The sequence below is a fragment of the Lagopus muta genome, chromosome 3, assembly GCF_023343835.1.
Source record: "Lagopus muta isolate bLagMut1 chromosome 3, bLagMut1 primary, whole genome shotgun sequence".
Lineage (NCBI taxonomy): Eukaryota > Metazoa > Chordata > Aves > Galliformes > Phasianidae > Lagopus > Lagopus muta.
In genome coordinates, this window is record NC_064435.1 from 49,860,693 (window position 1) to 49,881,462 (window position 20,770).

Sequence of the window (20,770 nt, forward strand, 5' to 3'; positions counted from 1 at the left end):
ATATGTACTGTAATGGTTTTGTACAGTATTAATTTCTAATCAAAATATATGAGGGAATAAATTAAACAATTTAGGAATTTAGGTTGCTAATGCAACAGATTTTACCAAGCATAGCTAACATAAAAATTGTTTAATTAAAATTAATTTTGCTGTCATCTCCTTGTTTTTATTCAGTTCAATTGTAGGATGCAAAAGCAAAGGATCTTACTGATATATGTAACATTTCTGTATTTTCTTTAAAATTTACATAGTATTTGTTTATTCCTGGCCCTCCTGAACTTCACAGTATTCTAAGACATCTTAAAAACCAGCATCAGTGGTTCAGAGAATACTTTTTTTTTTAGTATTTTTTCCATAATATTAATCAGTTTTGAAATATCAAGACTGAAAATCTACAATTCTGTCTTTGCAATGTTTTTACAAATACTATAGAAAAAATACAGCTTTTTAGTATATTGTACACTTTCAGTAAAACATATGTATCTGTGTGTAACACAACAATGAAATATGGCCCAGATAATCACTGTGATCTTCAAATTGCATTATAATGTATGTTGCAAAGGCTATGTTCAGTTGAGCGTTCGGTATTTCCATGGATGAATATCCTACAGCCTCTCGAGGGAAGCTCTTTGAGTCTTTGACCTCCGTGATAGTGTAAATGCTCAGAGTTTATGGCCTTCAAGTACTTTTATAGAGTTATCACCATGTTTTGTCATACTTTTACCTTACTTGTGCTATATTTAATTTTTCTCCCTTTACATATATATTATTAGCCCTATTATTCCAAATAGAAAAATGTTGGTTTTCTCCTACTTTGAAGGAAGACTTTGTGCCCATACTTAGGATTTCACTAATGGCATAGTTTCACTGGTCCATGTAGGACTGGAAAGCAAATTCAGAAGCTATCAGTGTCCTTTTTTTTTTGTCTAAGGAATTCCTACAAGGGACACTGTAGAGAGGTAGGGAGATTTGCTTATGAAGTCTCAATTTAAACTCCATTTAAACGATTTTGCTCCTGGACCAACAACATGGAGGAACAGAAGAAGAAAAATACCCTATCAGAACTAGAAACAGGAAGGAGTCACCAGATGTTTATCTTGCAGGTCTTCTCTTCCTGTACTTTAGTTATATGGATTGAACTCAGAAAGGGGTCCAAGAAGTTGTTTCAACTGTTGTAGCAGTTAGTTTCCACCTTCTAGCATATGAAAAATATATTTTCTTACTGGACTTTCACGTGCACATCAGGTGAAAGTGCTCACCCATCAGTGAGCTTTGTGATAGCCTAATGCTTCCTAGCAGTGCGTTTTTGAAAATTTTCTTTTTACATTATGTTTCATATACTGTTTCAAAAACAGAATTTCAGATACATGTCCATGTGCTGTTAACACACCCTCTTGGCTAAAAACTGTGTTGACATTGGTTCTGGGATAAGATAGTTGTAGAACAAATGGAAGAAAAAAAAAAAAAGAAGTAGATATCTAAGAGCAGCTGATGCATCCTTTATCAGACTCTTCTGATGTCCCTGTCTGTTCACCATTCATTCTTCTAAAGTAAGAATCTTTAAGAAAGATGAATGTCAGGTTTGCAGTTTGTCTGCATCACAACTTCCATGTGTTCACCATGTTTAAGGACATCAGGTCTATAGTCAGTGAGCATCACCATTATGTGCAAAATGTGGCTCACCTTTCCAAGGCTGGCATTCTTAGTTCAGTAAGTTAAAGCTGCACCTTGTTATTTCAGTCTTTTTTTATTTTCATACATAAATGTTTGTATCTTTCAGTTCAGAACAGTAATGTCATTGATAAGTAGGTGTGACTATTCTTATTTACAAGAATTTATCCCTGAGACATCATCTAGTTTCTTATTCTGTAAGTTAAATTATTTCTTTCTTCATCAGTAGTGTTCTACTAGAAAAGTGCAATTCTCACTAACTCCTTTTTGTACTGAAGTTGACACAAATTTCCTTAACAGCACTGTCTTGCAAAATAAATTATTCTTAGCTGAGTCTTTGCTTCTTTCTACCCTCGTCTCTGCTTCAATCTTTGGGAAATAATTGTGGGTGTAATTTTCTAACATATTATACGCAGTTGAGGTGTTTAACTTAGGGAGATGGGGAATAAATGATTATATTTATATATATATATATGTTCAACAAATTCCATGGAAGATTAACTGTATCTCAACAATTGCTACTTTGTGTCTCAACAGAATGGATGGATTGCTTTTATGTTTGTTTCTCCATTTTTTATTCATTAGTTCCAAGTGCTGTACCACTTGAATCCATTCAAGGGAGTACCTTTGAAGAGAAGATTTTTCTTCAGTGGAGAGAGCCAGTGCAAACATATGGTGTCATTACTTTGTATGAGGTATCAAGCGTTTGGTCGTGTTTTTCCCTTCATATATTGTATTGATTTTTGGAAGTGCATAATTAGTATGTAATTGAAAGAAAATATTTTTCCCAGTTTCTGTGAAATAAGTACTCATTTTGAAGATAGTAGCACTTACAAAGTAATAAAATCAAATGTGTAATATTTGTGTAATATACTGCAAATCCCAAGAAAGGTATTGAGTTATCAACTTGAAGAAAACTGCTATATTTAGAGCCATATGTTATAGTGTTCTATCTAGTAATGTGGAATTAATATTTAAGACTGAAAGACAGATCTTAGTAGATTTTTTTTTTAAGAGAAGGCATAATGCAGTGAAGACAGTCATCTTCACATTTAGGTGAGACTCATTACAAGAAGCCTATTGTAATAGAAACAGGCAGGCATAATTTTTAAAAAATCTATGATTTTTGATGCAAATTCAACAAAATTATATGTTGTAGATGTCTAAAAATCACTGCTTTTCCTCACATGGAACCTCTGCCTGAATACCTTTTAGAAAAATTGACAAAAGACTGCAGAGATTAAGCTGTCAGACGGTAATCACTGTTAAGCCTCTTACCTGACCTTACCACAAAATTGGTATTGAAATGCTTTGTTTAAAAAAAAAACAACACACCACCTAAATGAGATATGGTGTAAGAGAAAAGTTAAATTAAATGGTAACCTATTGATACTGTTTTGAAAACTGTTTTATTATAAAAGGATAAAGTGTTACGAAGAAGTATAGATTGATTTTTTTTTTTAATATAAAACTAACTACTTTCCAGCTTTTTTGCCAAATTGCCAATCTGCATGGATCTGAATGCTTTAGTAAATATGATAATATTTTTATTGAGATTTGTCTTCAGATTCATAGAAACACACAGAAGCAAATCATCTGCTAATAAAAATGCATTCATGTCTTACTGTACTGGTGGAAAACTACATGCAGTGTATATGTGCAGCTCATTCTGAAATATATCTTTATAACTTCATCAGCTGTAATGAAAAAAATAGGTTGGCCTAAGTTTCAAAGGTATTCAGGACAGCAAGTCTTTGAACACCAAAAGAACCTAGCATTCCAACAGCAAAGAGAATGTTGAAAATATAATACTGGTATCTTCTGCTGTTTATCTTGCACTTCTAAGAGCAGGGTAGAGAGAGCTAAGCAATCTTTTAAAGTAGAAACTTGATTTCATTAATTTCTAACTGAAAGGTATGAGCAAGACATATACATCCAAACCAGTTTTTGTTCTAAATGCCAGCTTGGTCCAGTGAGGTGGCTGAACATGAACAGATTAGGAAGGCCAGAACCCAACTAGAACTGCACTGGGCAAGGAATGCAAAGAAGATCAAGAAAGGCTTATACAGGTACATCAACCATAAGGAAAGACACTAAGAATGCATACTCTCCCCTAGTGATCAACACAGGTAGCTGATAACAATGGACAAGGTGAAGGCTCAAGTACTTCAATTTTTTGCCGCAGTCTTCACTGACAACTGCTCTTAACATAGCCCTCAAGCAGTTGGGTCAGAAGTTGAGGACTGAAGAAGCGAAATCCCTCCTACTGTAAGTGAAGGTTAGGTTTGGGCCAGTTGAGGAACCTGAATGTTCATAAGTCTGTGTGTCCCAAGGAGATGCATCCCAGAGTCTTGAGGGAATTGGATGACATAGTCACCTGGCCACTCTCAATGATATTTGAAAAGTCATGGCAATCAGGTGAAGTCCCTGGTGAGTGGAAAAAAGGCAGTGTCGTGCCTATTTTTAAGAAGGATACAAAGAACAATCCAGGGTACTATCAACTTGTAGCCTCTTTTCTGTGCCAGTGAAGATCATAGAATGGATTCTTCTGAAAGCTGTGCTAAGGCACATGGAAGAGAAGGAGGTAATACAAGATAAATAGCATGGCTTCACGCAGTGCAAGTCCTGCTTGACCAACCTAGTGACCTTCTATGATGGCTTAACTGCATCAGTGGAAAAGGGAAGAGCCACTGGTATCATTTGGACTTCAGTTTGGCCTTTGACATGTGCACGTATAACTTCCTTCTCTCTAAATTTGAAAGATATGGATTTGATGAATAGACTGTTCAATGGATGAGGAGCTGGTTGCAAGATCGTACTCAGGGAGTAGTGATCAGGGAATCAATGTTCAGATGAAGATCAGTAATGAGTAGTTTCTCTCAGAGGTCAGCACTGGGACTTTTTAATTTCTTCATCAGTGACATCAATACTAAGATTGAGTGTGCCCTCAGCAAGTTTGTGGATGGCACCAAACTGTGTGAGACTACACAGGCTCAAGTTGTGGGCCTAGGAAAATCTCATAGGTTCAACAAAGCCTAGTGCAGAATGTTGCACCTGAGTCATGGCAACTCCTGCTATCAATATAAGCTCAGGGACAAAAGGGTTGAGCACAGCCTTGTCATAAAGGACTTGGAGGTGGTGGTTGATGGCAAGCTGGACATGAGCCACAATGTACCCTGACAGCCCAAAAAGTCAACTGTATGCAGGGCTGCACCAGAACAAGCATGGCCAGCATGTCGAGGGAGGTGATTCATGCCTCTAGTCTGCACTGGAGACATCACACCTAGAGTACTGCATCAAGATCTAGAGTTCTTAGTACAGGAGAGACATGGATTTGGAGAACATCCAGAGGTAGGGCACAGAAATGATCCACGATGTGGAACACTTCCCTACGAGGACAGTCTGAGAGAGCTGAGGCTGTTCAGCCTGGAGAAGAGAAGGCTGTGGAGAGCAGCCTTTCAATATCTAACGGGAAGCTATAAAAAAGAAGGGGACAGACTCATTAGCAGGGTCTGTTGTGATACAAGGGAAATAAGGGAACATGGTTACCAGGGAAAATGGTTACAAGTGAAACAAGAGAGATTTAAATTGCATAAAAGAAAGATGATTTTTATGATAAGGATAGCAAGGTACTGGAACGGGTTGCCGAGAGAGGTGGTGGATGCCCTGTCCTTGGAAACATTTGAGGTCAGGCTGAACCAAGCTCTGAGCAGCCTGACCTATCTGTAAGTGTCCATGTTCATTGCAGGGGAGTTGGACAAGATGCCCTTTAAAGGTCTCTTCCAACTCAACTGATTCTATGATTCTATGAGCACTCCCCAAGGAAGGATAGGGGACATTTCAGCCTGGAAATAATAACAATTGGAGAATCCCTTGAGCTGAAAGGCCTGCAAAGCAGTGAGTCAGCTCAAGAGTCGCAGTAAGGAGTGAATGCACCTTCCCATCACCTGTCACCTGTCACAGGGTGATACACAACCTAAAGTGAAGGGACTACACAACCTGTAGTGCCAAAGGAAATGCAAGCACAAGATAACTGGGTATTTTAGCTGAGAGTTGAAGACATTCAGTTTGTCTGGGATGGAAGCTTTGCTCATACCTAAGAACGAGGTTGCCCTTTCTTAGGCATCCTCTTCAGCTGGTGGCCATTTTCTAAAGGGTCATTCCGAAGACTGCAGCATGAGATGCTTTCTTTATGTGTTAATATTTTAAAATGTGGGTAATGTAATTATGACTTTAAACTCCTGAACAAAGAATTTACATTTACCAGAATGCTAACAAGTACTGTAGAAACCACTGTGGACTTTGCTTATAAGTAGGAGTGAAACAAAGAAGCAATGCAAATTCATTTTAACCCGCCAAAGCACCTTTTTTATTGTGTTCCTCCTGATGCCTGGAAGAACTTAATTATAGAATATTAGCTACTTACAGTAATTAATTGCTATACCAAAAAAAAAAAAAATACAAAAATGTAATATGGCAAATCTTAAAGATGTATAATGTCAACACTTACATGCTTTTAAATATTTTTTTGTGTTCGTCTTCTTAATCAGAATTATGTGTAATAATGTACTGTGTAATAATTACAACAAAAAAGAATGTTAGTTATTACTTCGTTATATAAAGTGCTGGAATTCATATAAGAATGAAACTTTATAAGTAAAAAGGAGAAATTAATAATTTTTATTTTTTAATATATTTCTATTTTTTAAGTTCTCATTATGATATGTGGAAATTAGTAATTAATATAAAAAATCTGGATCAAGTTTTGCTGTGAACTTGTATTAACATTTCTAATGAAAACTGGAAATACTGCTTGAGTCAAAGAAGGAACTGAGGATACAGTATACATTTTGCATATATTACTTAGCATTTTATCTCTCTTTTCCTCCAAAGGAGAATCTGACCTAGGTACAATATAATAACCTGAAAATTTCCAAATTAGCAATTACAATATCTAAGCTTTAGACTAAAATGTAAGCTCTACCAGCTTTCTGAAAAATTTGCCTTAAGCTGCCCTTATCATCTTCTAAGGATAATCTTATTCAGAGCAAAGTGTAATTGCAGTCAAATCAGTTAAAAGTAGAAGCCACTTTTTGCATTATTTGTTTATGTGCTTTTACTCTGTTATTTTGTTTTTGTTATTGTTGCTGATCAAAACCAACTGTAAGACGGGTTCAAAAAATGACATTGTTGAAGGCAGCACCTTAAAGGAATTAATGTAAGCCTGAACCCATCCTTTAGAGTTGTAATCTAGCTTGCCTCTAAGTCTCCATATCTATAAAAGTAATAACTCATACCAGTTATAGCTAAGTTTCTCTGTCCCTTCATGGGATTCAGGATTTGAAGAGAATAAGAGAGTAAGATAGCTTATCATAAAATGTCTGACAGCACATACATCAGAAGGGTTTACTGGATAAAAATGCAATCTTTGTCCATCTGCTCAAGACAGTTTATAACTTTCTTATTCTTTTGCAGATCACCTACAAAGCAGTCAGTTCCTTTGACCCAGAAATAGATTTATCCAATCAAAGTGGACGAGTCTCAAAGCTAGGAAATGAAACGCACTATCTCTTTTTTGGATTGTATCCCGGCACTACCTACTCTTTTACCATCAGGGCCAGCACAGCTAAAGGCTTTGGACCTCCAATCACAAATCAGTTCACCACTAAAATATCAGGTATTTAATGAAAAAATACAATTGTTTACATTTAATGATGGCATGGTCAATTTTTTTGTGCTACTTACCTCTTCTTTAGGAATTTACGAGCAGCAAATTGAAAGTAAAATAAGCCTTCATCCCTGAAGATGTCAAAATGACATACGTTAGTGTACCTGAAAAGCTTCCCAAGTGTTTAAATAGCAGCTGGTAGTTTGAAATTCCTATTCATGGCTATAACTTACCACCCAAAATACCCAATGAATTATGTGCCTACAGTCAGTGCCAGCTACTGTTACAACATTTAGCATAGGGCTTTTTGGACATGAGGATGAGGGCTCCATTCAGAGCTTATTCAGCCTTGACATGATTCTAAATTAGTACAGTAACAGTGCTGGAAAATCTCTTTAATGAGCCATGAACAATTTAGAGTAGAGCAGATACACTGTATGTCCAGTGCTCAGTTAGAAAGTGCTGCTGACAGCCAGCCAGCATACATTCCTAGTAGGCGTGTGAACTGAAGTGGGTATGAAACCGTATTAGACAAGAACATCAGGAGTTGTTGTTTCCAGATAAGAGCAGCATGACTCTGTCACTTCTACAGATCCATGAACAATACTTTAAAGCCCTCCCAGAGGCAGAGGAACGCTTAATTTCTCCAACCGATGGGATACAATACTATTAAATCCTAAAATCCTTATGTAAATCAATGACAAAATGTTTTGCAAAGTTAAAATTTAAATCCCTTTACTCTTCACTTACCTACAGTCTTTCTGGGAATTAAATTGAGAGTTGGACCTTGATAATGTTTACAGAAAATTGCCTTACCTATTTGTGTCAAATTTGCTTTTCAGAAAAGATAAGGGAAAGCATTTGGATACGAAATCTTCTTTCTTTTTTATTCTCTTTCTGTATATTTTTCCCTGCATCAATCCTTTTCTGTCCTCACAAGTATTAATCAGAAATAAAGCAATTCCTTTTTATTACAGGAAAGGGCAGTTAATGTGAGGTAGAAATTATTGCTAATTGAGGTTACTAGAGGGAAAAAAAAAAAAAAGACTGGTAATTTTCAAGTTGGAAAATTATTCTTGGAAGAATGTCTAACAGTAATTAATGCTGATCTGTAAAGATGGGATCATTCTCCCTCTTCTCACATTGAGCAAAATGTTTCTGTCAGAAATGAATTTCTAACATAGGAGGTCTTGATAGGACTTAGTATGATAGAATCGGGCCTTACTAGAATGAGGTAAGAAGGAGGCTGCTGAGAATAGAATGCTTTTGGGAATAGTGCTATGGCTTAAATTGTTCTCTTTTAAATTCAATATGTAACCAACAAAAACTCATTTGTCTGAGTGGACATTAAAACCATGCTCTGAAATGAGACAAAGCTCCAAAAGAGCCATCTAGTGAAGTTTTGCAACCTTCACTAGTCTTCTCTGCGCCCAACTCTCTTAGTATTTTATCTTATTTACTGTGCTAACAGGATATGTTTAAAATTTGTCCTGAGGTCAAAGCCAATCTCTTGGTGTATTTCTGTAAAATACAAGCAGAATACATTTCATAGTATCATAGAAGAACTGCAACTGAAATTTTAGCTGTTGAGTATCATTTTTTGCAATGTTATTGGCCTGTGGTCTTACCTGTAAGGCTTTGAGACTTTTGATGTGTCTACATTGTGAAAAGATGTCAAATGAAAGTGCTGAACATTTATAAAAAAAGGTTTCAAAGTACATTTTAGAACAGATGACCTGGCAACTATGCATTCTGACCAATTTTTAAACAGATCTTGTATTTTAATTTGTCTGACTCTAGACTGCATTTTCATAGCTTTGATTTTCTGTCTTAAGTTGATGAGTAGTACTATTCTGTACTGTAAGTATTTGCCGTGTTTCATTCCACAGTGGTGTGATTGGCATTGATGGATGAAGTGATCTGTATGTAAATATGCACTACTAAAAGGAGAGCTAGTAGCCATGCCTGCTGTCAAAATTGATGGGCATGTTGTATTAGAAGACTGTTTTTTGTTGCATATAACTTTGTGAAAAGTCAGCTGGGGAGGCTGAATTTTTTTATGCTGCCTTTTTTACCCAGAAGAATTTCATCCATTTTAGGAAGATAAGCTGCTTCTTTGTTTGTGGGCAGTGTGGGGGAGGAAGAATCCTTATCTAGATAGAACAAAAGGGGGAAAATAGGTAATGTCCAGATATCTGTGGAGAGGAGACAAAGTAGCCATGTTCAAAGGTAAGAGTGGGAGAAACATAGCTCGTAGCCTGGACAGGATTACAGTTTTGGTGGAGAGAGACTAAGGTTAATAAATATTGCTTGTAGGGACCTAAGAGTCACAACTCAGTAAGACTGCAAGACTTGTTAAGATGCATGCAGGAGACCAAGGGCAAGAAATGACACTGATAGTGTTTCGGAAATGTTTACACAGCTTTCAGATTCACACTTACTCTGTGATTCCCTCACTTTTGGGATAGCCAACTTGAGAACAGGGTATGATTTGGATAAATCCTACGTGTATAAAACTACAAAACTGAAATCAGTGAAAACTGATTTTAGGGGGCTGGAACTAGGTAATTTTAAGGTCCCTTGTTATTCAATGAAATTGTCTGCATGTAGAGCACACTGTACTCTGAATAACTTCTTCAGTGTGGTACACAAAGTGTCCAGCATCTGAAATATTTAGCAAAATGAATTCAGATGCTAAATAAGTCTTCAACGATAAGGATAATTAGCTGTTGGAAGAACTTAGATCTAAATAAAAGATCTTCGCCACCCCAAAAAAATGTATTTTCTGTTATAAGCTGGAATTAGTTGGGGGAAGTTCATTGTCTTGCATCATTCCTGTGGTTGAAAAAGTTCACTGCGGTGATTGCTGTTTGCTTCTGTAGCCTTTTAAGTCTGTAGAAGTGTATCATCATTAATAGCTGGACAATAAGTATATGATAGACTGCTAAACATACAATTAACTGAGCAGCCTTCCATTAGTTATAGTGATAAAAACACAACTAGATAAGAGCATTGGAAGAAAAGCAATAGCAGTAGAAGATTGTAACTGAGGAATCATTTGTAATTGTTTAATGGAGACACAGTTTGCAAAAGTGCCATTGAGTGTATGATAAGCTCTCATGATGATAATCCTGTTTCATTATCATGAATGATATCTGTGCTGGACAGTAGATAGGCCCATGACAGCCACAGCACAAATGACAAGTTCCAGAAACATATCCAGCTATTGCTGACACACTGAGAAAGCTGGATTCACAGTTTCAAAAAATATAGTCACTTTTGCATATATCCACAGTTTGTAGATGCTCTTCTTTAAATAAAATGTATATATATTCATTTCCAACTTACGTACTCTCAGTACTTTCTGAAAACTTAGCTGTATTAGGAGCTGTTGGCTCTAGTAATTCTCAGTGAGCTAGGATTTTTTATTTTTATTTTTTTTACTGAATTTACTTAAAAATTGTCTAATACTTCTACTGTAACTGAAAGCATATTAGAGCTTTATACAGTCTTTATATTGGCAGAAGTCTTTAGGATTACATATTCAAATAAAGATATGGCTCCTGAAAGAAAAAATACAGGAATAATGATTATTTTGCTTCTTTTCCTTTCTTATTCTAGCACCCTCTATGCCACCATATGAACTCGAGACACCTTTGAATCAAACTGACAGCACTGTGACAGTCTTACTGAAACCTGCACAGAGCAGAGGCGCTCCTGTCAGGTACTGGGGGAAAAGGCTTTATAAAATTAAAACCAAATTGATTAATTTCTTGAACATGTTTTCTGGGGATTTTCTACGCAGCAGTCAGTGTCTAAATTCATGTCTGTATTAGCTCTAATTAAATTAAATAACTAAAGAAAATGGAAGTGCTTTGATGTTGAGTGTTCGTGTATTGTTTAAAGGATTTGATCCAGATGCAAGTGGCTTGTTCTTTGAAGATAAGGAACAAAGCCATAGTTCTGTTGTGTGGGTGGCTTCTTTAAGGTAATTGCTTACTGCAGTGTTAGAAGTTCAAGGGCATGTCACATTTTCTATGCTGAACTACTGTATATGATATTCTCTTTTCTTGTTTACTTCACAAATATAAGATAATCAGTTCTTAGTAAGTTAACCACTTTTCAAAATATGTATTGTACCATCCATGAAGTATTTACATTTACTTGGCCATGACAGAAGTACAGAAAAAAACTGGAAAACCATAGCTTCAGTTCTTTAATGTTATATAGTTCATCCTAATGAATTTCCAGTTTGCTGTGGTTTAATTTCATAGCGAGATGCACATTACCATGTAAGTCGTACACCTGTTGTGATAAAAGATGCCTGCTTTTCAGTGAAGAAAACAGAGGAATGATTATATTACTTTGAATCATTACCAGTAATGAGCTCAATATTTTGAACAAGGGAAAATATAGATGAGATAAATACAGATATCTCAGAGGTTGAAGATGTTTCCCCTTTATACATAAATTACTACTTTTTAGGGGGTGGTGTTTTCAGAACATTTAATTTTTATTTCTATTTTGCAGTATTCACTGCTGTATTAGATATGTTTCATCATTCTATGGATGAATTTAGGAAATTGTCATTCAGACAACTTAAAAAGTAGCAGTTTTGATAAGTCTGAACAAGCTGAGAAGAAATGAGAAAGCAATTAAAGCAGATGCAGTGGAACTAATTTAGTAGATTTTATGTTTGTGTTACTTCATGCTATAAAGCTGCAGTGTAGTCCTTCTGAATTCAAGCATCTGAATCAAAATAATAATATTTGGACTTATTTTTGCTTTAGCACAAACATATTAGGCCTTAAAAAAAAAAAAAGTTTAATTCCTTCTAACTGCACTGTGAACTAAAGATTATTAATTCCTATAGCAGTGGAGATGCATCAGCAACTTTGCTGGCGGTAAAAGGAAGCCAGTTAGGAGATTAAGTACACCAAATGAGTGGAATAGTGGTAAGAAAATAGAAGGAGAGATTTAAAGTAACTTGAAGCTATAGAACTGATGAAAGCAGATGAACATATGGTAAAGGTCCTTTCAGCAGGTCTTAAAATGTCTGCTGCCTACAAACTCTTAATGTAAATACCTTGTGAAACAGAAAGTGAAAATTAAAGTAAGAATTTCTCAATACATTTTATTGCATTTTATTTTACATTACACTCTGAAGCATATCATGGCATAGCTTGCAGAGTGCATTCCGCATCTTAATCTGTATTCATTGGGTGTTAGAAGTTTAGTCATACTTCTTTTATGCACATCGCTAAGAATGATGCCTCGTGTATTGATCCTCCTACAAGCACCAGCTTGGTTAATGCAGGTTTTTGAAACTACACTAAACTTGCAGTATAAATTATTGCTGTTGTTGTATTGATCAGTACGTCAGCCATGTCACAGAAGATTCTGTAATTCCTGAAATGGATAAGGAGATCACAAGTTCTCCAATTCAAGGCAATAAGCTAAATACCTGAGGTCGCTCAGAATTCTGCATTTTTTCTGCAATTAAATTCTTCTTCTCTAATCAAATATGAAAAATCCTGCTGTCTCCTGATTTATTTAGAATCCCCTCACAACCACCATGACATAAAAGGGAGAAAGGGCATGCTGATTGTTTAAATGTTGCTTCAAAAAAGCAGACTTTCTAGACATGTTGTGGAAGCTCTGTTTACGTACACATTAATCATGAAGGCCAAATGGCATTCCAGGTTGTTTTAGAATTTGTACAACTGGATATGATTAAAATCTATTCTGTCAGAGTTTTAATACAACAAATACTGCTCAGTTTGTCTGCGATTTTAGGTTTTATGGCTGTTGCTGTGTTTACTTCTAGAAGATTATTTTGGAATTATGTATGTTTAAAGCAGTAGTGCATTCAGTAATGATGAATATATGTACTTAACAGTTGGCTAAGCTATTCAGATTTCTATAACGATTGTCATTTGTGAGGCTTTTTCTTTAATTTATGGTGATGGTTCTGTGGAAATTGTGTAATACCTGTGTTACTGAGGACATTTTTTTTTTTTTTTTTTAAGATGTGTATGAGTCAGTAAAATTCTAGAGAGTTTGCTTTAAAAGTCTACAAGAAAATATTTTTATGTAAGGGCTATTCAACATATGTTGAGGCACTCACTTTTTCAAGAACTTACTCTCTCAAGACAGTATCATTTTTACATTTCACTTCTTCAGTGCAAGCTAATCTACAGTTTAAAGATTGTGGGGCCAAATTATCTGCAGGTACACAGATAGGTCAGTTCCACTTCAGCAAAGGAATGCTTGTTTATTGCAAAGGTCTGGCTTGTACACAGGAATGAAAAATGTAGTGCTCGATGACTGCATGCGTTTAGTGTTATTTATGTATTCATCTGTTAGAAAGAGCTTTAGATTGTTTGCTGCATTACATAATAAAAGGTTCTTGTGACCTTCTCTGGAAAAGTTTTCCTGCAAGCTTTTAGCAGCAACAGAAGCGAGTTTTATTTGTCACATAGATTTCCATTCAGTCTTGCTATGATGAAGGTTGAGTGCTTCCACTTCTTTTATCTGACTGGCATAATCAGTGAAATGCAGTCACCCCAGCACCCTCCTCATAATATTCAGTGCCACATCCTCAAAAAGCCAAAGAATAAGCATCCCAAAGATTTTGTCCCAGATAACCCCAAAAATACCTGGTGACAACACACTCAGGGAAGGAGCAAGGTGAGACTGTCCATGCTCTATTCTGCCTTTTGCTCTGTGGGTGAGTTTGTGGTTAGGGGAATGACCTTTCTCATCTTGCAATGCCAAACTTCTCCAGGCTGGACTTGCCCCATAAAACTCTTCTAATCAGATAATGAAATATAAAGAAATAAAGAATAGTCCATTTAGCCATTCTTTCTGCTCTTATAGACACCACAAATAGCTGGTACCTTCCTCTTTAAACCTGAAGAGAAGAGGAGGGCCAAGAATAGCCAATTGTATGAGCTAACTTTATCCTGAATGCAGTACTTAGCATTTTGAATGCCAGAGCGCCTTCTGCCTTGAGTATGTGGGAGAAGTCCTGCAGATCCTTGGACTGTAGAGCCAGACAGGATGAGAGAGAGACAGAACTGCAGCAATTACCAAGAGGTGTAGATAAAAAGAACCTTAAAGAAAACACTCAGAAAGAAACTACACACGAACTGCACAGGCTGGGAGTGTGTGAGAGTGAAGGCAGTCTTTGTATTCTTTATTCATCCACTTTATCAACCAACTTCAACACACAAGTTGCTTGATCTAAAAAAGGAACAGCTCTTAACTGGGAAAATGAGTCAACCATCATTTTACTGAAAGATTCTGATTTTGAAACTTCTTTCTTTTAATCCCTCTTCCCCGAAGAAGTAATTTATATTACGTTTCAACCTAAAAGACTTTATTCAGTTAGTAGGCAGCTGAAAACTGCCGTAGAAATTTGAAAATATATGTTATCTAAAGCAATAAGCACTCCTTTCTGTTACTTTGTTGGGTAAAATAAACACTTCATGATGTGTTCAGGTTATCTAAATTCCACAGAGATTTACTGATCCAATCCAGACCTTTGGAGAGACCCTGTAACTACTAGGTTCATTGTCATATCTGGAATTCAGGAAATTTGCACACAGTCCCTGGTATAGAAGCACCAAGATTCCTTTTAAGTTTCATAGTATGAAATTTAGAACATACTGCACTGTTAAGACACTTCCACGGGAAGAAATGGGATCATCTGAAGCCTGAGAGACAGTCTCCCAGAAATCATCTTTTGAGAAAGAAAGTCTAACAGCCTTCCAGAGAAGCCACTTACTGCCTTGAAGTGACCATGGGGCATTCACGTTGTTGCGAGTGGATGGCAGGCACAGGACTGGGCCTCAAGTTCATGATCCACTTTTCAGAAAAGAGGTACTGCTATCTCAGTCTGAATTTTTTTATATGTGGAAAAGAGTCAATTCATGTATTATGAAGACAGTATGATTAAAAATTCAGAATAAGTGAACGAATGAGCTTTGAAATGGGAAGAATGCTGATTTGCACACTAAGAGACATAACGCTCTGGGTGGGCAAAAATACAGCAGCAATGCATGCAAATAAAAGCATTGCAAAATCTATATTTTTAGCTCTGACCTCTCACAGTTCCTACCAAGCATGTTATATAATGCAAACATGTTATTGTAATTTCCTGCTATTCTTAGTGACATGACATGAGTAGTAACACAGTAATGAGAAAAAAGAAAATCTCATGCAGACATAGGTAAGGAGAAAAGTATCAAGTGTATTTAATGGGAGAGATTTGGAAAGCTTCCCAAGAAACTGGAAAGTGAACTTTGGCCTTTCAGGATCTCACTGATAAAACATTCTAGCTGGTATTTGTTGAATTTAGGGTAAAGGAATGGTTATGTTGCAATGATGTTTCTATACGTGTTCAAGGAACATTACTAGCTCACTAGTGTTCTCGAATACCATGTTGAAAATACAGCCTTTTGAAATACTATTAGACCACAAAGCCTAAGGAGTATGAAGGGAACTTTCTGTTCTTTTATTTGCTTGTCACTGGCATCATTTCTATAGTTTAAGGATCTGTAAATACAAGGAGTTGAATTATATGCTAGAGGGTCAGCTCCTGCCTGCAAACTGTATTTCCAAATCGTAGTTTTACAACCTGTAAGCCAGTGAGCCAACTTCTTTCAGGATGTCTGTGATACAGAAGGGGATGGGGTTTTATTGGTGCCCATAATTATCACTTCTTTATAGCAACAAGTATAATTATTTACAGCAGAAGGGTCAATTTTGGTTTCATTGAGGGTACAGTACAATAATTGCTTATGCTGTATAAGTGCTGTAACTCTTTTTTGTTATGTAGTAGAACTTGTCCTTGGAGTTTAACTCCGACTTGAGTGAGAATTTATGGTGTATGTTGCCTAGGTGTGTGCAGTGCGGCTTCACATGTCCTGCTGACAAATTCAGAAATCTCCTCAAGCTTTTTACTGTGATGTAAATGCAGCATTGATTCTTGTGTCACTGTGAACCCAGCACAGTGTTATCTGTCATTTGGCATTGCAATTAATAGAAATTAAACTAAAATAAATCAAGCATGCTAGCTGAAGCAATTCCAGAACAAAAGAGAGAATTGATTACTTCATATCAATGAAGAGATTTTTTTCAGTTTCATCACTAACCAGTATTTTCTCAAGGGCTTGGATATAAATTGACGACTGAAAAATCAGCAACGCTGTTATGATGCTGTGCTCAGAACCATAGAATCACCATGTTTGGAAAAGACCTCCAAGATCTGAAGGCCATTCCCTCTAGTAGTACCTCTAGTTACACAAGAGAAGCAGATGACCCCCACCTTGCCACAAAGCTTGTATGGCTTTTTTAGCTTTTGTTTTGATGTTCAATTTTCATACTGGCCTTAACTAGGAGATTATCTGTCTAATTCCTAGTGATCATGCAATCATAGAATGGTTTGGGTTGGAAGCGACCTTTAAGATCACCTAATTCAAACCCACTTGCTATAGGCAGGTACACCTCCCTCTAGACCAGGTTGCTCAAAGCACCATCCAGCCTGGCCTTGAGTGCTTCCAGGAAGGGGATATCCACAACCTGTGTGAATAACCTGTTCCATTCTGTGCCTCACAGTAAAGATTTTCTTCCTAATACCTAGTCTAAATCTACCTTCTTCCAGTTTAAAGACATTTACCCTTGTACTGTCGCTACATGCCCTTATGAAAGGTCCCTCCCCAGCTTTTCTGTAGGCACCCTTCAGGTACTGGTAGGCCACTATAATATCCCCCTGGAGCCTTCTACAGGCTGAAAAGTCCCAGCTCTCTCAGCCTGTTCTCACAGGGGAGGTGCTCCAGCCCTTTGATTATCTTCATGGCCCTCTTCTGGACCCAGTCCAACAGCTCAGTGTCCTTGTGTTGGGGGCCTCAGAACTGGACACAGTAAAATGATACTCTTCTCTGTGTTACTTAACTCTCATTCTGACAACATGGCAAGCTAGTTCAGCTAGACTGTTCTCCACTGTCATCCTGTGGACCATTGGGTTTTTCCAGTCTCCCTGATGAGAGCTGAAGTCCAGTAGCAGTTCAATTTGTGAATAATAAACTCTTGGAACTCATACCATGTTTCGCTAGCTCTGGAATGCCAACTCCAGTCAGAATCAATAAAGCATGTTGTTATTAAATCTGCTTATTAAAATGAATGGCTCAGTCACTAAGTGAGCACAGAACAAAACAGTGTTACTTTTCCATGACCACTTTCCAAGGAACATCTACTCAGACATTCAAGGGCCATATTTAGCCTGCTTAAGTTCAGACCTTAGGCTTGCCTATTTCCTTTTAAGTTTTGGATGCTCTGTACCATTTTCTGGCATTGAGGCTAACTGTCTGAAAACTGTCTTTGTTCAGCTCCCATATAGAAAGACCATCTCCAGACTGATAGATTGGCATGGGCCTTGGTCCATGTCCATAAACTTTGTGGAGAGCAGTAACTGGCTGATGCTAAAGCTTTACTTGGGAGCCTTTCAAATCATTTAACCAAGAGGATGGTGTACCATTGGTTTACTTAATATCCTGATTTGCTTAATATCTTGATACAGCCTACATGGATTTTAGGAAGCTCAGTCTTTAGCAAGTCAGTGAGCCTGTTCTCAGCTATTACTGTGTCTCAGTAAAGCAGCAGAACTGTAGAATCATTAAGATTGGAAAAGACCTCTAAGATCATCTAGTCCAACCACCAAACTGGGAGCACAAAGTTCCTGAATCAGCCAACAGACCCGATTTTAGGACTTACTCCTTTCTCCCAGCATTTTAAGTATGTTGGTTTGATAGTCATTGAATAAAAACAGAAACAATTGTCAGAATTAAGATAAACTCCATTTTATCAGACAGGTTCTTTCATTAATGTTCTCCTGTTATTCTTGCTCTTCTGTCTGCACAAAGGCCAATCTCAGTAGAAGGGCGTAACATTGGGTGGCTTGGGTGGTGTGGGAGTGAAATGTTGAAATACTCTCAATACTCTGATCTCTAGCTTCTTAGGGCATTGCTCAGACCATTAGGTTGTTCTTAAAAAAAGCAGGCATGACTGAGTTCCAGCACAGAACCAACAAAGTGCTCCTTGAAAACACCACAAGAAAGGATGTGTTGTCTTGTATTTACTGAACTATGCCAGGGACTTGGTTTTGCTTTACTGTGAGCTGTGGAATGACTGAAGATGGAATCTCTTCAGTGTAGGTGCATTTCCTTTAGTGATTGCTGAACATGATTGTTTGGGGCTGTACTTTCTAGAGACATTTCAAAGTAATTTTTTTAAGATGGGTATCACGGTAACCATGTAGTATTTTTTTGTGTGTTTGCAGCCCCAGTGCTGAGTAAACCATTCAGAATTCCTGTAATGCTGTGGTGCACTTTGAGCAATTGTTCAACTATTTAACTAAATAAACACTCAGGTCAGTCTTGCAGGTCGTACTGGAAGTTCCTTGGTCCCTTTGGATACTGGAGCCTTGAAGATATGCATCAGTCTTTCCGTGCTTTATCACAGAACCATCTGTCATGGTTCTTGATATTTGGTTGCTTTTCTTCTGGAAGTGTTTAACTGTATACTTTTTATGTGTCTTACAAGTGCTCCAAACCAGTGACCATGATGGAAGTGTATGCTCATTGCACTGTATAGCAAAGGGCTGAACTATCAACCAGAGGTAACACAATAACATATGCTCGTTTTGTTTATACGTGCCACCTATAAATATAACACATTGTAAACCAATTGGCAGTAAAAGTAGATCCTGCAGCATTGAATTGAAATGCTTTACAGAGAAAAGTGAATAGCCTTTAGGATTCATCTAGTGCAAATGGGATGAAATGCAAAGTTTTGCATTTATGAGCTAGTAACAATCATATATTCTGCAAGATGGAGGCTCACTTTTGGAAATAACAGGAGAAAAAAAGGTATTAATAGCTTGTGGTGAGTCATCAAAATGTGGCATGGCTGTGAAATTGGCAAATAGACTGCACAGAGCAGGTGGATTCCCTGCAAAGGTGACAGTCTATAAATGCCATTATAGAAGACACTGAAAGGCCCTCATAAACTGCTATGCATTTCTCTGATCTACAAATACTGGTTTTTAGTAGTACCACAGCAGAGAGGTGTTATGGCACGAATGATCAGGGAACTGGCAAATTTGTGTTACATGAGAAGTGATTGAGAGAGCTGGACTTGTTTTGGCCAGACAGATAACATGAAAAGAAGAAGTGGTTGTTTTCCAAATTATATTAGAGAAATAAACTTCAGAAAGAGTAAAGAACAATTTCAGTTAAGGGAACACGTGAATGAACATGTAAATTGATCAAATTTAAACCCGTGATAAACTGAAGCTCTGGAACAGATATGGACATAAATGTCAGGAAGGTGATGCTAGGTGCCTTTAAAGAAATTATTATATGATTCAGTGCTTTGTGAAAGGCAGTCACATGGCACTGCCATGCCAAAAGTCTCCTTTTCATTTTTCTCTACTTGTCATCCCCAAGTATGGCACAAGCTTTATTAAGAGGGTCACACATAGGCCAGAGCTATCTTCATTAGAGGGCTTATAAGTCTGTTCTTTCATATAATTCAGGTTACAACACAGAAATAACCTATACCATTTAAGCTGACTTTTCCATAGGTTCTCTTGCAATAGGGCACTCATACGGCAGTTGACCTTAGGATTTTTTTCATCTGTTTTTTTGTGAGGAAATTTGTATGAGCTCTTTATTCTCTAGCAAACACTAAAAGATTGCATCAGAAATGGTTCTGATACTGATACATAAGTGCATCAGAGTTTACAGGACAAAGAAATTGGAAGGATCTCCTAACTCTTGGTATAAATTGTATTTGATTGAACTGTACTGTAAGGGTTTAATTTTTTTTTTAGATATTAAGTAGTATTAAAGAAGACAAAAGAATAAAGAGGAATGCAACATGGAAAGGGGAAGAAAAGCTATCAAAGTGCTTGGAGTGAAACAGCCATTTCCCATACTAGATGGTGAAAGATTATTCATTTCCCTAAACATTATCATGACAACTTTCTATCTGCTACAGTGTTCATTTAAGCAGGAAAGGAAATCACCATCATTTGCAACAAGCATCATGACTTTAAAGCATTGCTAAGTAAAAGCTAATCTGCTCAACTGGATTACATTAAATGACATGAAAAACAAAGTCACTTACTGGGCTGTACAACTAAAAGCAGCAACTGTTCAGTCAGCAGCAATATAAATGCCTCAGCCTAAAACAGTCTCAGAGAAGAATAGGCTAGATGTCTGAGGCATTATAAAAATGTTGAGTCTGGGGAGAAATTGCCATGGGGAAATAAGATGAGGGCGAATGAATTGTGTTCTCACATCTAGATCAGGAGCGGTTTTCAAGATTGGTCTCATGAGGTTGTAGAAGCACAAGGCCAGAATCATC

At 37.0% G+C, this 20,770-nt stretch overlaps 1 protein-coding gene across 12 annotated transcripts in view; it reads left to right on the top strand.

Annotated features, from left to right (window-relative positions):
• PTPRM (protein tyrosine phosphatase receptor type M) overlaps positions 1 to 20,770 on the top strand; it is a 459,433-nt gene that overhangs the window by 241,353 nt on the left and 197,310 nt on the right. For all 12 annotated transcript variants that reach the window (XR_007376063.1, XM_048940376.1, XM_048940372.1 and 9 more), the window contains exons 9-11: positions 2,257 to 2,366; positions 7,147 to 7,348; positions 10,961 to 11,063. Coding sequence is in view for 11 of the 12 variants with exons in the window: in XM_048940376.1 (XP_048796333.1) it covers positions 2,257 to 2,366; positions 7,147 to 7,348; positions 10,961 to 11,063 (415 nt within the window). In the remaining variant the exon portion in view is untranslated. The remainder of the gene's footprint in view (positions 1 to 2,256; positions 2,367 to 7,146; positions 7,349 to 10,960; positions 11,064 to 20,770) is intronic.